This window comes from Heterodontus francisci, chromosome 34 (genome assembly GCF_036365525.1).
Source record: "Heterodontus francisci isolate sHetFra1 chromosome 34, sHetFra1.hap1, whole genome shotgun sequence".
NCBI lineage: Eukaryota > Metazoa > Chordata > Chondrichthyes > Heterodontiformes > Heterodontidae > Heterodontus > Heterodontus francisci.
In genome coordinates this window covers 26,934,509-26,949,516 of record NC_090404.1, presented here as the reverse complement: position 1 = coordinate 26,949,516, position 15,008 = coordinate 26,934,509, and the positions used below count along the sequence as shown (strand labels likewise).

General features: G+C 45.3%; 1 protein-coding gene and 1 pseudogene across 1 annotated transcript; one reads left to right on the top strand and one right to left on the bottom strand.

Moving 5' to 3' along the window:
• The first annotated feature begins 3,563 nt into the window (after positions 1-3,563).
• On the top strand, positions 3,564-7,433 carry LOC137348760 (zinc finger protein 664-like). The gene is made up of 3 exons (XM_068014011.1): positions 3,564-3,716; positions 6,808-7,102; positions 7,180-7,433. Exons 1-3 carry the CDS (start codon positions 3,564-3,566, stop codon positions 7,431-7,433), a joined length of 702 nt encoding a protein of 233 aa, XP_067870112.1.
• A 131-nt stretch (positions 7,434-7,564) lies between these two features.
• Positions 7,565-14,639, bottom strand: LOC137348759 (jerky protein homolog; annotated as a pseudogene).
• Positions 14,640-15,008: the final 369 nt, after the last annotated feature.

The window sequence follows — 15,008 nt, the reverse complement described above, 5'->3', positions numbered from 1 at the left end:
TCAGGTGATTATGTCATAGCACAAAATAAGAAAAATGACCCCACTTATGTTCAAGTTTCTGATTGTCAATGTCTCATAAATGTTTACTTTTTATTAATTTATATACCTACTGATTTGTGCCATCACTTACCGAGATACCAGAACGCACCATCTGGTATGTTTATAGATGGTGCTTTCCATTAAAGTTGACACATCTTCACAGAACACCTTTTACATGAACAAGCTATAAATAGGCAGAAGCAGGACATTGAGAACATAAAGTTCCAAAGACCAATTATCAGCTGTCAGGTTAATCTCGTGTAATTGTATTCTGAGTACAGTGCAATATTATTCATACAGAAAATTGTACAAAATTACCATTACTCAACCAGTTTGCTTCAATAACAGTGCTATAATTACATGATTCCTTGTTGGGAAAAAAAAGTCAGATTTTTTAGTCTTCGGCCACTAATTTTGAGACCTTTTGGTCTTTGGCCACTCTCACTCCTGCATTTGTTACTTGTTTTGTGAAATGCTCTCCCTATTAGTGCTCAACTGCTGGATAACTCTGATTACATTTCTATGTGTTTATACATGTTTATAAAGTGTCTGTGTGTCCAGATTTAACTAAGTTGTGGTTTGTAACCAATAAATGATGTTTTGGGCATGACTTGTAGTCTGGTATCTTGGTGATTTGTCAAGAAAGATTTAATTCATTCACTCAGCAGCTTGAGAGGAACCAGACTGAGGTTTAATGAACATTAGAAATAGGAGCTGGAGGAGGCCATTTGGCCCTTCGAGCCTGCTGTCCCATTCACCAAGATCATGGCTGATCTTCTCCCTCAACTCCACCTTCCCACACTATCCCCATATCCCTTAATTCCCTCAGTACCCAAAAATCTATCAATCTCTGTCTTAAATATACTCAACGACTGAGCATCCACAGCTCCCTGGGGTAGACAATTCCAAAGATTCACAACCCTTGCAGTGAAGAAAGTTCTCCTCATTTCAGTCCTAAATGGCCGATCCCTTATCCTGAGACTGTGACCCAGTGTTCCAGATTCCCCAGACAGGGGAAACATTTTCTCAGCATCTACCCTGTCAAGTCTCTTAAGAATTTATTATGTTTCAGTCAGATCACCTCTCATTCTTCTCAACTCCAGGGAATATAGGCCTAGTCTACTCAATCTCTCCTCATAGGAGGAGATGGATCATAGTGGGGGTGCTGTAGCACAGTGGTTTATCTTACTGAACTAGTAATCCAGAGGCCTGGACTAATGATGCAGAGACATGAATTCAAATCCGACCACAGCAGTTTAGGGATTTTAAACTCAATTCATTAAATAAATCTGAGATTTTTTTTTTTAAAGCTGGTATCAGTAATGATGAGCATGAAACTACTAAATTGTCCTTGCAAAACGACCTGGTTCACTACTTTCCTTACGGGAAGTAAATCTGCCGTCCTTACCCGTCTGGCCTATATGTGACTCCAGACCCACAGAAATGTGGTTGACTTAACTTCTATTTGAAGTATCCTAGCAAGCCAGTCAATTATATTCAAGGAGGCAGCTCACCTTCTCAAGGGCCACTAGGAATGGGCAATAAATACTGGCATTTCCAGCAACACCCACATTCTGTGAATAAATAGAACAATCGCCTCATGTAGCCGGTCTGATTAGTAAGTTTGCGGACGACACAAAGGTTGGTGGAGTTACGGATAATGATAATGATTGTCAGAGGATACAGCAGGATATAGATCGGTTGGAGACTTGGGCGGAGAAATGGCAGATGGAGTTTAATCTGGACAAATGTGAGGTAATGCATTTTGGAAGGTCGAATGCAGGTGGGAGGTATACAGTAAATGGCAGAACCCTTAGGAGTATTGACAGGCAGAGAGATCTGGGCGGACAGGTCCACAGGTTACTGAAAGTGGCAATGTAGGTGGATAAGGTAGTCAAGAAGGCATTCGGCATGCTTGCCTTCATCGGTCGGGGCATAGAGTATAAAAATTGGCAAGTCATGTTGCAGCTGTACAGAACCTTAGTTAGGCCACACTTAGAATATTGCATGCAATTCTGGTCGCCACACTACCAGAAGGACGTGGAGGCTTTGAAGAGGGTACAGAGGAGGTTTACCAGGATGTTGCCTGGTCTGGAGGGCATTAGTTATGAGGAGAGGTTGAAAAAACTCGGATTGTTTTCACTGGAACGACGGAGGTGGAGGGGCGACATGATAGAGGTTTACAAAGTTATGAGCGTCATGGACAGAGTGGATAGTCAGAAGCTTTTTCCCAGGGTGGAAGAGTCAGTTACTAGGGGACATAGGTTTAAGGTGTGAGGGGCAAAGTTTAGAGGGGATGTGCGAGGCAAGTTTTTTGCACAGAGGGTGGTGAGTGCCTGGAACCTGCTGCCAGGGGAGGTGGTGGAAGCAGATACAATAGCGACGTTTAAGAGACATCTTGACAAATACATGAATAGGAAGGGAATAGAGGGATACAGTCCCCAGAAGTGCAGAAGATTTTAGTTTAGGCAGGCATCAAGATCGGTGCAGGCTTGGAGGGCCGAATGGCCAGTTCCTGTGCTGTACTGTTCTTTGTCCTTTGTATCTCAGGACTCAGACTAGTGAACCTTTGTTGCATTCCCTCAAGGACAAGTGTATCCCTCCTTAGGTAAGGAGACCAAAACTGCACACAGTACTCCAGGTGGGGCCTCACCAATGTCCTGCGTAATTGCAGTAAGACATTTTTACTCTTTTACCCCAATCCCTTTGCAACAAAAGCTAACATACCGTTTGCCTTCCTTATTGCTTACTGTACCTGCATGTTAACTTTCTGTGTTCCACGTACACTAGGTCCCTCTGAGTGCAAACATTTCTCAGTCTCTCATGATTCATAGGAAAAATTATAAATCATTTTTTTATCAAAGTGGATGAGTTCCTACTTGGCACATTGTATTCCATCTGCCCACACACCCAACCTTTCTCTATCACTGCAGCCTGTTTGTGTCCTCCTCACTGCTTACTTTTCCATCTCACTCTCTATCATCAGCAAACCTGGATACATCACACTCAGTCCACTGCTGCATAGGTTTGAATCCCACTGAGGCAGATGGTGAAGTTTTAATTCAATTAATAAAAATCTGGAATTAAAAGCTAGTCTGATGCTGGCCATGAAACCATTGTCGATTGTTGGAAAAACTCATCTGGTTCACTTCTGTCCTTTCGGGAAGGAAATCTGCTGTCCTTACCTGGTCTGGCCTACATGTGACTCCAGACCCACAGCAATGTGGTTACTCTTAAATGCCCTCTGAAATGACCGAGCAAGAACTCAGTTCAAGGGCATTTCGGGATGGGCAATAAATGCTGGCCAACCAGTGATGACCATATTCCACAAAACACATTTTTTTAAAAAGAACAATGTTTCAAGCCCTGAGTGTTTTAAGGGTCAAATAAACAGACCATCGACAGGTTTTCTCATAGATTTAAAGAAAGAAAGATAACCATTTTTTCCACAATAACTGAATTGTTCGCAGCCTTCACCTGCTCATGCATTGACACACAAGCATAGCTAGAAAGGAAACGGAAAGATGCATGTGAAGTCCCAAGTGACGGAAGAGTTTTGTGGTTTGCAAAAACCTGTTGGATCATCTCGGGAGGAAAGTCTTTTCAAAGGTGCAGGCCTGGATGTTTGTAATCTTGAACTTGCTGAAGTGTTGCAGATTTCTGGTTTACTTCCACTGGTGGGGAATTCAAAGTCACCTTGTAATTTATCTCTGCCCCAGTTGTTTAAAGGTGTTTTGAAACTGTTTTTGCAGACAGGGCACTTTTGCTCAGCTGGTCAGCCTCACAGCTTCTCTGGCTGGAAGTATGGCCTTCAGTCTCTCTCTATCTCTGTCGTTAAGAAAATGTCTTATCAGCTTGGTTTCGATCATGTGATCAAAGAATACTCTCCCCTGCAGGGTTTATACAATGTCTTTGAACGTGCACCATTGTTAAAAATGGGGTTTGAAGATGGCTCATCGTGATACCGTGGTGTTAGGTCACACCTATTATTTTGGTTTTGAATCCACAGTCTCCCTCTCTGCCAGGGTCTTTGATAACACAATTGTTGAAGATAGGAGCTGCTTTGCTATGAATTGCCTGTTTCCCATTTTAATGTCTTCCCAGGGCTGGACCATATGTGATGATTGGTTTTGGTCTCCAACAGCCCAGATGTATTTTATATTACAGGAGGGGAGTCACCTGACCCCTACCCAATCTTGTCTGCAGCAATGTGTCCATGTTTTGGAGTTTTAACTCATCAATTCATTTTTTATAGTTCATAACTGCTCCAGTTAACTTCATTTTTCATCCTTGCTCCTTCTGTGAGCATAACAGCTGAATCTGACTGGGTTCAGTTCTACACTCACTGATTCCCCTCTCTCTCCTCTCCTGAAGGTGCTGACTTTGGCTGGGTTCAATTTTACACTCAGTGGTTCCTCTCTGTCTCTCTCTCCTCCCCTCAAGGTGCTGACTTTGGCTGGGTTCAGTTTTACACTCACTGGTTCCTCTCTGTCTCTCTCTCCTCCCCTGAAGGTGCTGACTCTGGCTGGGTTCAGTTTTACACTCAGTTGTCTCCCTCCCTCTCCTCCCCTGAAGATGCTGACTCTCTCTGTGTGTACGTGCTCTCTCCCCCTCCTCCAACACTCTGGCCCTTCCTGTCCATTGTAACATCTCCCAGTTCTGGTGATGGACTCTCACTGACCACTCTCCATTTCTCCTCCTCATGCAGATGCTCCCTGATTGTCACCATTTCACGTAACCATAGAGCAGAGAACGAGGCCATTCGGTAGATTGTGTCAGTGCCCGGCTCTCTGAAAGAACTATCCAATTAATTCCACTCCCCTACACTTTCCCGATAGCCTTGGAAAATTTCCTGTTTAAATTTCTTTGAATTCCATTTTGAAAGATATTATTGAATCTGCTTCCTTCACCCTTTCAGGCAGTGAATTCCAGATCAGAACAACTCGCTGCTTAAAAACGTTTCTCCTCACCTCCTCCCGCTGGCTTTATTGGCCAATTATTTTAAATCTCTGTCCTCTGGTTACTGACCCTCCTGCCAGTGGAAACCGTGTCTCCCTCTCTACTCAATGAAAATCCCTCATCATTTTGAACATGTTTATTAAATCTCCCCTTAACATTCTCTGCTCTCAGGAGAACAATCCCAGCTTCTCCAGCCTCTCCAGAGAACTGAAACCCTTCACCCCTGGTATCATTCTAGTAAATCTCCTCTGCACCCTCTCCAAGGCCTTGATTCTTTTCTAAAGTCTGGTGCCCAGAACTGGATACAATACTCCAGCTGAGATCTAACTAGTGCTTTATAAAGGTTTAGCAGAATCTCCTTGCCTCTGTATTCTAGGCTTCTATTTATAAAGCCAAGGATCTGCTCCGCTGTTTAAACAGCTTTATTAATTTGTCCTGCCACCTTCAAAGATTTGTGTTCAGGCACCCCCAGGTCTCTCTGATCCTACACTGTTTAAAATTGTATTATTTAGTTTATATTACCTCTCCTCATCCTTCTTTCCAAAATGCATTACTTTACACTTTTCTGCACTAAATTTCATCTGCCATGTATCTGCCCATTGCTCCAGTCCATCAATATCCTCCAGAGATTTGGTACCATCCTTCTCACTCTTTACCACTCTTCTATCATTTGCAGACATTCCCTAACCAGCCCCCATTTCTCCTCCATTTACAGATGCTCCCTGATCAGTCTCCAGTTTCCCTCCATTTACACACGCTCCCTGCCCACTTCCCATTTCTCTTCCATTTCCAGACTCTCCCTGAGAGTTGCCAGCTTTTGTTGTTCCACCCGAAATTTGCCAATTACACTGCACTTTCCAGCCAGGGTGAACTTGGGAGCCGCTCCCTACAGGGTTTCTTAACCCGCTCCCTCCACACCTCTTGCATAATAAAAGCAATATACTGCGGATGCTGGAAATCTGAAATAAAAACAAGAAATGCAGGAAATACTCAGCAGGTCTGGCAGCATCTGTGGAGAACGACGCAGAGTTAATGTTTCAACCCTTCATCAGAACCCACACCTCCACACCTCTTACCTGGCAACTCACAGTGCCCGGTGATTGACGGCATGTCCAAATCAATTGGAAGAGTGGGAAAGGGCGGGAGGGCCAAGCGGGCAGTTGGTCCTCCAGCCAATTGGAGTGAATGAGGAGGGTGGCCTGTGGCATCGAGTGGGCATGGCTGAGTATGGATCCCCCTCATTGGCTGAAACTCTGCATCATTTTGAAAGCTGATTTCTCTCAGACTCCAGGAGCAAACTGGCCCTTTTCTGTTGTGGCTTTAAACAGATAAAACCCTGTGGGTGAGAAGCAAACATTTCAACATTTGTTACTGAAATGGATTCATTCATGACCATGAGAAATGTTTGTCTGTTCTGAATTTCTGTCAGGGACTGAAAGTGATGGCTTTTGTAAACTCCTTTTCTAGGGGCTTAGAAAGGAAGGATTTGCAGATGGGAAACCAGCCATCACATAAAGTTCTGACTGAGTCACTAGATTCTTCAGGACCTGAATAACATCAGCTTTGAATGTTGAAGGGGAAATGGCTGTCAGTTCTGTTTGTGAGAAAAGCTTTCAAACATCAGTGTGACTGGAAAATCACCGAGACACGCACACCCGAGTGAGAGTGTTCCGGTGCACTGACTGTGGAAAGAGCTTTAACCAGTTACGCAGCCTGAAAAAACATCCCACCGTTCACAGTGGGGAGACACTGTACACATGTTCTGTGTGTGGACGAGGCTTCAACTGATCATCCAACCTGGTGTGACAGAAGGACACCCACACCACAGAGAAACCGTGGAAATGTGTGGACTGTGGGAAGAGATTCAATTATCCAAGCTGGCTGGAAACTCATCGATGCAGTCACACTGGGGAGAGACCATTCACCTGCTCCGAGTGTGGGAAGGGATTTGCATGTTCATCCAGCCTTTACATACACCAGCGAGTTCACACTGGGGAGAGGCCATTCACCTGCTCCATATGTGGAAAGGGATTTGCATGTTCATCCAGCCTCTGTATACACCAGCGCATTAACACTGGGAAAAGGCCATTTAAAAGTTCTGACTGTGAGAAGAGCTTTAAAAGGCACAAGGAATCTACAGACAAACCAATATACTCACACTGCCGTTCACCTGCTCTGCAGTTGTGAAGAGATTCATTCTCTTATCCAACCTGGTAAAACACCAGCGGGTTCACACTGGGGAGAGGCCGTTCACCTGTTCCAACTGTGGGAAGAGGTTCACTCACTCATCCTCCCTGCAGAGACACGAGCGAGTTCACACTCTGGAGACACCGTTCACCGGCTCTGTTTGTGGGAAGGGATTCACTCGGTCATCCCACTTCAATAAACACCAACTTGTTCACATTGATAACAGACCTTTTCGATGTTCTGACTGAGAAGAGTTTTTAAAAGTGCTAGTGATTTACTGATACACCAGTGAGTTCACACTGGGGAGAGGCCATTCACCTGCTCTGTGTGTAGGAAAGGATTCACTCAGCCGTCCCAAATGGCTGACACACCAGCACTTTCATGCATGTTGGATTCTGCTGTTATTGCTGCTGTTAATCACATCTGGAACTGAACCATGACTGGAAGCTTGTTTCCAGTGGGGTTCCACAGGGCTCAGTACCAGGTTCCTTGCTTTTGTGGTACAATAAAATCTTTGTTATCCGGCATGCAATACAAGGCAATACAATGCAATAGTTTTAATTTTAATAGAAATGATTACATACAAAGAACAAGAGCATGTACAATACAGAAATCTTGAGGCAGTAATGATGCATGGAATTCTTGAGGAACAGTAAACTTAATGTATAAATTACACTAAAACACTAGATGTAGACGGTGATGGGACAGAATCTGTACTGAGCCTAGGGCAAGCCCTGGAAGCTTTCTTGAAAAGATTTCAGATATCAGTTTGCCTACTTGCCTCATGTCTTTTTTGCATGGAAGTAGAGTGCAAAGCATGTAGCTGCATGAACTCTTGTGCAGAATAACAAGTCTGCCTTTCAGCAGATTTGATTAATGTATCAAGTACTGAAGTAACATTAGCCCAAGTTATTTTCTGTTCCTCGCTAAAATCTTCTATAGATCCTTCTTCAGTTTCCTGAGACTTTTCAGGATTCAGGACACTATTATTTCCATATCACTAACAATTAACAACATGTGTCACTTCAAACTCCTTGTCAGCTTCAACCCAAGCTTAGTGTCATAGAGTTATACAGCACAGAAACAGGCCCTTTGGCCCATCATGTCTGTGCCGGCCATAAAGCACCTAAGTATTCTAATCCCATTTTCCAGCACTTGTCCCATAGCTTTGTATGCTATGGCATTTTAAATGCTCATCTAAATACTTCTTAAATGTTGTGAGGGTTCCTGCCTCTACCACCACTTCAGGCAGTGCGTTCCAGATACAACCACCCTCTGGGTGAAAAAATCTTTCCTCAAATCGCCTGTAAAACTCCTGACCCTTACCTTAAATCTATCTCCCCTGGTTATTGACACCTCAGCTAAGGGAAAAAAATTCTTCCTATTTATCCTATCAATGCCCCTCATAATTTGGTATACCTCAATCAGGTCCCCCGTCAGCCTTCTCTGCTCTAAGGAAAACAACCCTAGCATTTTCAGTCTCTCTTCAGAGCTGAAATCTCCAGCCCAGGTAACATCCTGGTGAATCTCCTCTGCACCCTCTCCAATGCAATCACATCCTTCCTATAGTGTGGTGGCCAGAACTGTACACAGTACTCCAGCTGTGGTCTAACTAGCATTTTATACAGCTCCATCATAACCTCCCTGCTCTTATATGCTATGCTTCTGCTAATAAAGACAAGTATCCCATATGCCTTCCAAACCACCTTATCTACCTGTGCTGCTGCCTTCAGTGATCTATGGACACGTACACCAAGGCCCCTCTGACACTCTGTACTTCCCAGGGTCCTACCATCTATTGTATATTCCCTTGGCTTGTTAGTTCTCCCAAAATGCATCACCTCACACTTCTCAGGATTAAATTCCATTTACCACTGCTCCGCCCATTTTACCAGTCCATCTATATCATTCTGTAATCTAAGACTTTCCTCCTCACTATTTACAACACCACCAATTTTCGTGTCATCTGCGAACTTACTGATCATACCTCCTATATTCACATCTAAATCATTGGGCGTCTCGGGAGAGACCAAGGCTAAGGGAGTAAACCCTAACAGAAAATCCGGAGCGGAACCCCGTAGGCGGTCATGTGTCACCTTTGGCATGTTTCCGGCAGATCCTGCAGCCATACTGGTGCCAAACGTCGTGTCCTGCACTCCTTTGGACCCCACCAGAAAGGCCGAGAGGGGGGTTTTGACGACTGGGCAACTCTCAACCTCCATAAATTTGCCCAGGCATGCGCCATGGAGAGGTCACTCCATAGTTGCCTCACAGCGACTGAAACAACACGGAAGGCAGCAGTTACGGGTTATAAGTCCAGATAAATTGGCGTAGAAACTGGGCGCCACGGGTTGCCTTTGTCGGTGGGAGAGGTCATTGCACCTCACTGGACAGCTACCGCCCGCCTCAAACCGGGCAGCCCCCGGTCAATAAGGTTCTGTCCCGCCACAGTCTGCCTGCTTCAATGGGTGCTTGGAGCTCAGGGTCATTGCCCGAAAGGTGGACTGATACACCGCACCAAACAACATGAAAAATGGAAAGAAGGTACCAGCCCTTCGCTTTGCAAGCTGGAACGTCAGAACTATGTGTCCTGGCCTGTCGGAAGACCTTACACAAATCAACGATTCTCGGAAGACCGCCATCATTAACAACGAGCTCAGTAGACTCAATGTGGACATTGCAGCACTTCAGGAGACTCGCCTCCCCGCGAGTGGCTCTCTAGCAGAGCAAGACTACACCTTCTTCTGGCAGGGCAGGGATCCTGAAGAACCAAGACAGCATGGAGTGGGCTTCGCCATCAGAAACTCCTTGCTCAGCATGATAGAGCCTCCCTCAAATGGCTCGGAACGCATACTGTCCATCCGACTGCTCACCACCTCTGGTCCAGTACACCTACTCAGCATCTATGCTCCAACACTCTGTTCCGCACCTGAAGCTAAAGACCAGTTCTATGAACAACTCCATAACATCATTAGCAGCATCCCCAACACCGAACACCTATTCCTGCTGGGGGACTTTAATGCCAGGGTTGGGGCCGACCATGACTCATGGCCCTCCTGCCTTGGGCGCTATGGCGTTGGAAGGATGAATGAGAACGGGCAGAGACTGCTTGAGTTGTGTACCTATCATAACCTCTGCATCACCAACTCGTTCTTTCACACTAAACCCTGTCACCAGGTTTCATGGAGGCACCCAAGATCACGTCGTTGGCACCAGCTAGACCTCATTGTCACAAGGCGAGCCGCCTTAAACAGTGTTCAAATCACACGCAGCTTCCACAGTGCGGACTGCGACACCGACCACTCCCTGGTGTGCAGCAAGGTTAGACTCAGACCAAAGAAGTTGCATCATTCCAAGCAGAAGGGCCACCCGCGCATCAACACGAGCAGAATTTCTCACCCACAGCTGTTACAAAAATTTCTAAATTCACTTGCAACAGCCCTTCAAAACACTCCCACAGGGGATGCTGAGACCAAGTGGGCCCACATCAGAGACGCCATCTATGAGTCAGCTTTGACCACCTACGGCAAAAGTGCGAAGAGAAATGCAGACTGGTTTCAATCTCATAATGAAGAGCTGGAACCTGTCATAGCCGCTAAGCGCATTGCACTTTTGAACTACAAGAAAGCCCCCAGCGATTTAACATCCGCAGCACTTAAAGCAGCCAGAAGTACTGCACAAAGAACAGCTAGGCGTTGCGCAAACGACTACTGGCAACACCTATGCAGTCATATTCAGCTGGCCTCAGACACCGGAAACATCAGAGGAATGTATGATGGCATGAAGAGAGCTCTTGGGCCAACCATCAAGAAGATCACCCCCCTCAAATCTAAATCGGGGGACATAATCACTGACCAACGCAAACAGATGGACCGCTGGGTTGAGCACTACCTAGAACTGTACTCCAGGGAGAATGCTGTCACTGAGACTGCCCTCAATGCAGCCCAGCCTCTACCAGTCATGGATGAGCTGGACATACAGCCAACCAAATCGGAACTCAGTGATGCCATTGATTCCCTAGCCAGCGGAAAAGCCCCTGGGAAGGACAGCATTACCCCTGAAATAATCAAGAGTGCCAAGCCTGCTATACTCTCAGCACTACATGAACTGCTATGCCTGTGCTGGGACGAGGGAGCAGTACCCCAGGACATGCGCGATGCCAACATCATCACCCTCTATAAAAACAAAGGTGACCACGGTGACTGCAACAACTACCGTGGAATCTCCCTGCTCAGCATAGTGGGGAAAGTCTTTGCTCGAGTCGCTCTGAACAGGCTCCAGAAGCTGGCCGAGCGCGTCTACCCTGAGGCACAGTGTGGCTTTCGTGCAGAGAGATACTCTATTGACATGCTGTTCTCCCTTCGTCAGATACAGGAGAAATGCCGTGAACAACAGATGCCCCTCTACATTGCTTTCATTGATCTCACCAAAGCCTTTGACCTCGTCAGCAGACGTGGTCTCTTCAGACTACTAGAAAAGATCGGATGTCCACCAAAGCTACTAAGTATCATCACCTCATTCCATGACAATATGAAAGGCACAATTCAACATGGTGGCTCCTCATCAGAGCCCTTTCCTATCCTGAGTGGTGTGAAACAGGGCTGTGTTCTCGCACCCACACTTTTTGGGATTTTCTTCTCCCTGCTGCTTTCACATGCGTTCAAATCCTCTGAAGAAGGAATTTTCCTCCACACAAGATCAGGGGGCAGGTTGTTCAACCTTGCCCGTCTAAGAGCGAAGTCCAAAGTACGGAAAGTCCTCATCAGAGAACTCCTCTTTGCTGACGATGCTGCTTTAACATCTCACACTGAAGAATGCCTGCAGAGTCTCATCGACAGGTTTGCGTCTGCCTGCAATGAATTTGGCCTAACCATCAGCCTCAAGAAAACGAACATCATGGGGCAGGATGTCAGAAATGCTCCATCCATCAATATTGGCGACCACGCTCTGGAAGTGGTTCAAGAGTTCACCTACCTAGGCTCAACTATCACCAGTAACCTGTCTCTAGATGCAGAAATCAACAAGCGCATGGGTAAGGCTTCCACTGCTATGTCCAGACTGGCCAAGAGAGTGTGGGAAAATGGCGCACTGACACGGAACACAAAAGTCCGAGTGTATCAGGCCTGTGTCCTCAGTACCTTGCTCTACGGCAGCGAGGCCTGGACAACGTATGCCAGCCAAGAGCGACGTCTCAATTCATTCCATCTTCGCTGCCTTCGGAGAATAATTGGCATCAGGTGGCAGGACTATATCTCCAACACAGAAGTCCTTGAAGCGGCCAACACCCCCAGCTTATACACACTACTGAGTCAGCGGCGCTTGAGATGGCTTGGCCATGTGAGCCGCATGGAAGATGGCAGGATCCCCAAAGACACATTGTACAGCGAGCTCGCCACTGGTATCAGACCCACCGGCCGTCCATGTCTCCGTTATAAAGACGTCTGCAAACGCGACATGAAATCGTGTGACATTGATCACAAGTCGTGGGAGTCAGTTGCCAGCATTCGCCAGAGCTGGCGGGCAGCCATAAAGACAGGGCTAAATTGTGGCGAGTCGAAGAGACTTAGTAGTTGGCAGGAAAAAAGACAGAGGCGCAAGGGGAGAGCCAACTGTGCAACAGCCCCAACAAACAAATTTCTCTGCAGCACCTGTGGAAGAGCCTGTCACTCCAGAATTGGCCTTTATAGCCACTCCAGGCGCTGCTTCACAAACCACTGACCACCTCCAGGCGCGTATCCATTGTCTCTCGAGATAAGGAGGCCCAAAAGAAAATCATTAACGTACACTACAAACAGCAAGGGTCCCAGTCCCGATCCCTGCGGTGCACCACTGGTCACAGGCTTCCATTCACAAAAACAACCCTTGACCATCACCTTCTGCCTCCTACCACTAAGCCAATTTTGGATCCAATTTGCCAAATTTTGCCCTGGATCCTATGGGCTCTTACCTTCTTAACCAATCTCCCATGCGGGACCTTATCAAAAGCCTTACTCAAGTCCATGTAGACTACATCAACTGCTTCACCCTCATCTACACATCTAGTCACCTCCTCAAAAAATTCAATCAAGTTATTTAGGCATGATCTCCCCAGTCCAAAGTCATGCTGACTATCCCTGATTAATCCCTGCCTCTCCAAGTGGAGATTAATCCTGTCCCTCAGAGTTTTTTTCCAATGGTTTCCCCACCACATTTTCCCTACATGATTTTCACTAAGCTGCTTGATTGGGTTTATAGAAGGAACATTACTCAGCATGTCAAGAATTTGTGATTTTTTATATATATGTTGAACATCAAAGCCTTCAAATTCCTCTTCATCAGAAGACACTTCTGCAAACATAACACTGGGCCACAGTTTTCTCCCAGCTTTCCTTAATGTTTCACCTTTAACTGAATTCCATGCACAAACCACATTGAAAATGGCATCTTTAATGTTATAATTTGATTGAAAGCTTTGAATTGTGCCTTCATAATTGATTAACCTTCTGAGGAAATCTCTCCTGTAAAAACACTTCATATTCTGGGTGACGCCCGGGACCATTGGTTAAATCAACGAGGTAACATTGTCAGACAGGAAGATGGTAAAACTATTACCAACACAAACTTCGATTCATGAGGGTGAGCTCGACAATTATCGAATAAAAGAATAGCTTTGCTATTTTCAGGTTTTCTAACTTTTCCATTTTTTTTTTGCCATTGCCATTGCCATTGCCAAAAGCTTCAGTCAGTGCGTTCCTGTAGCATTAGCTCATGTAAGTACGGTTATTCTGTCTTTATTTTGCTTAATTTTGCATTTATTTTACATTAGTCACACTCGCACCCATCTCGGGTAGAATTAGGGAACAATGCCAAAATAGGCCTGTTTTACCTGTGTTATAAATCTGTTCTGGGGATAGATGTTCAGCAATTAATTTGTTGAAGAAATCACAATATTTTTCTGCAGCCTCATGGTCGGCTGATTTTTGTTCACTGGTTAAATCCAGTCTTCATATGCCATGCCACTATTTAAAGCCGGAAAGCCATCCATCAGAAAATGCACATGGTTCAGTCAATTCCATTTGTTTATAAAAGTCATTTGTCTTTGCAATGAGCATTGGGCCTCAGACTAGGGAATCCCCGGAGCGTTTCAGCAAAATCTATTCATGTAGTACACTGTCTAGCTGCTCTAATTTAGGTTTATGTAGAGTACGGTGTTGTTCAACAGCTTTATTAGTCTCAGAACTAGCAAAGAATTTCAACAACTGGTCTTTTTGACCCCTGAAGTTGTATATGGTTGGCGAACCAACATTATATTCATTCGTCACCAGATTACAATTTCCACCTTTTTCAAGACATGGGTAAATTTTTATTTTCTGGTGTAGCATCAACACAACCCTTTTCCACTTTCCCCCTTTTCCTGCCAATGCTTTATTGGATGCAATAATGGGTGGGTGGGGAGATAAATTGCAATACTGCATAAGCACAGTGACACAAAAAGATGGACTGTCAGCAGCACCACTAACTACAGGACAGTAATGCCCAGAACAATCGGCTGCACTCGGGGAAAACTCAGCATTGAGAGTCAAGCCTCAGATGTTTTCGGAAACTCCAGATAATAGAACTTTCGGGTTGCTAAAGTGCTGGTTAACAAAGTTATAATCGTGTATTTCAATGCTTTAGACTGAAATGTAGGGAGCAAGATTAAGAAGTTTGCAGATGAGGCAAAAAGTGGCCATCAGGTTGACAGTGAGTAAGAAAGCTGTAGACTGCAGGAAGATATCAATGGACTGGTCAGCTTGACAGACAATGGCAAATGGAATTCAATCTGGAGAAGTGTGGGGAAATGT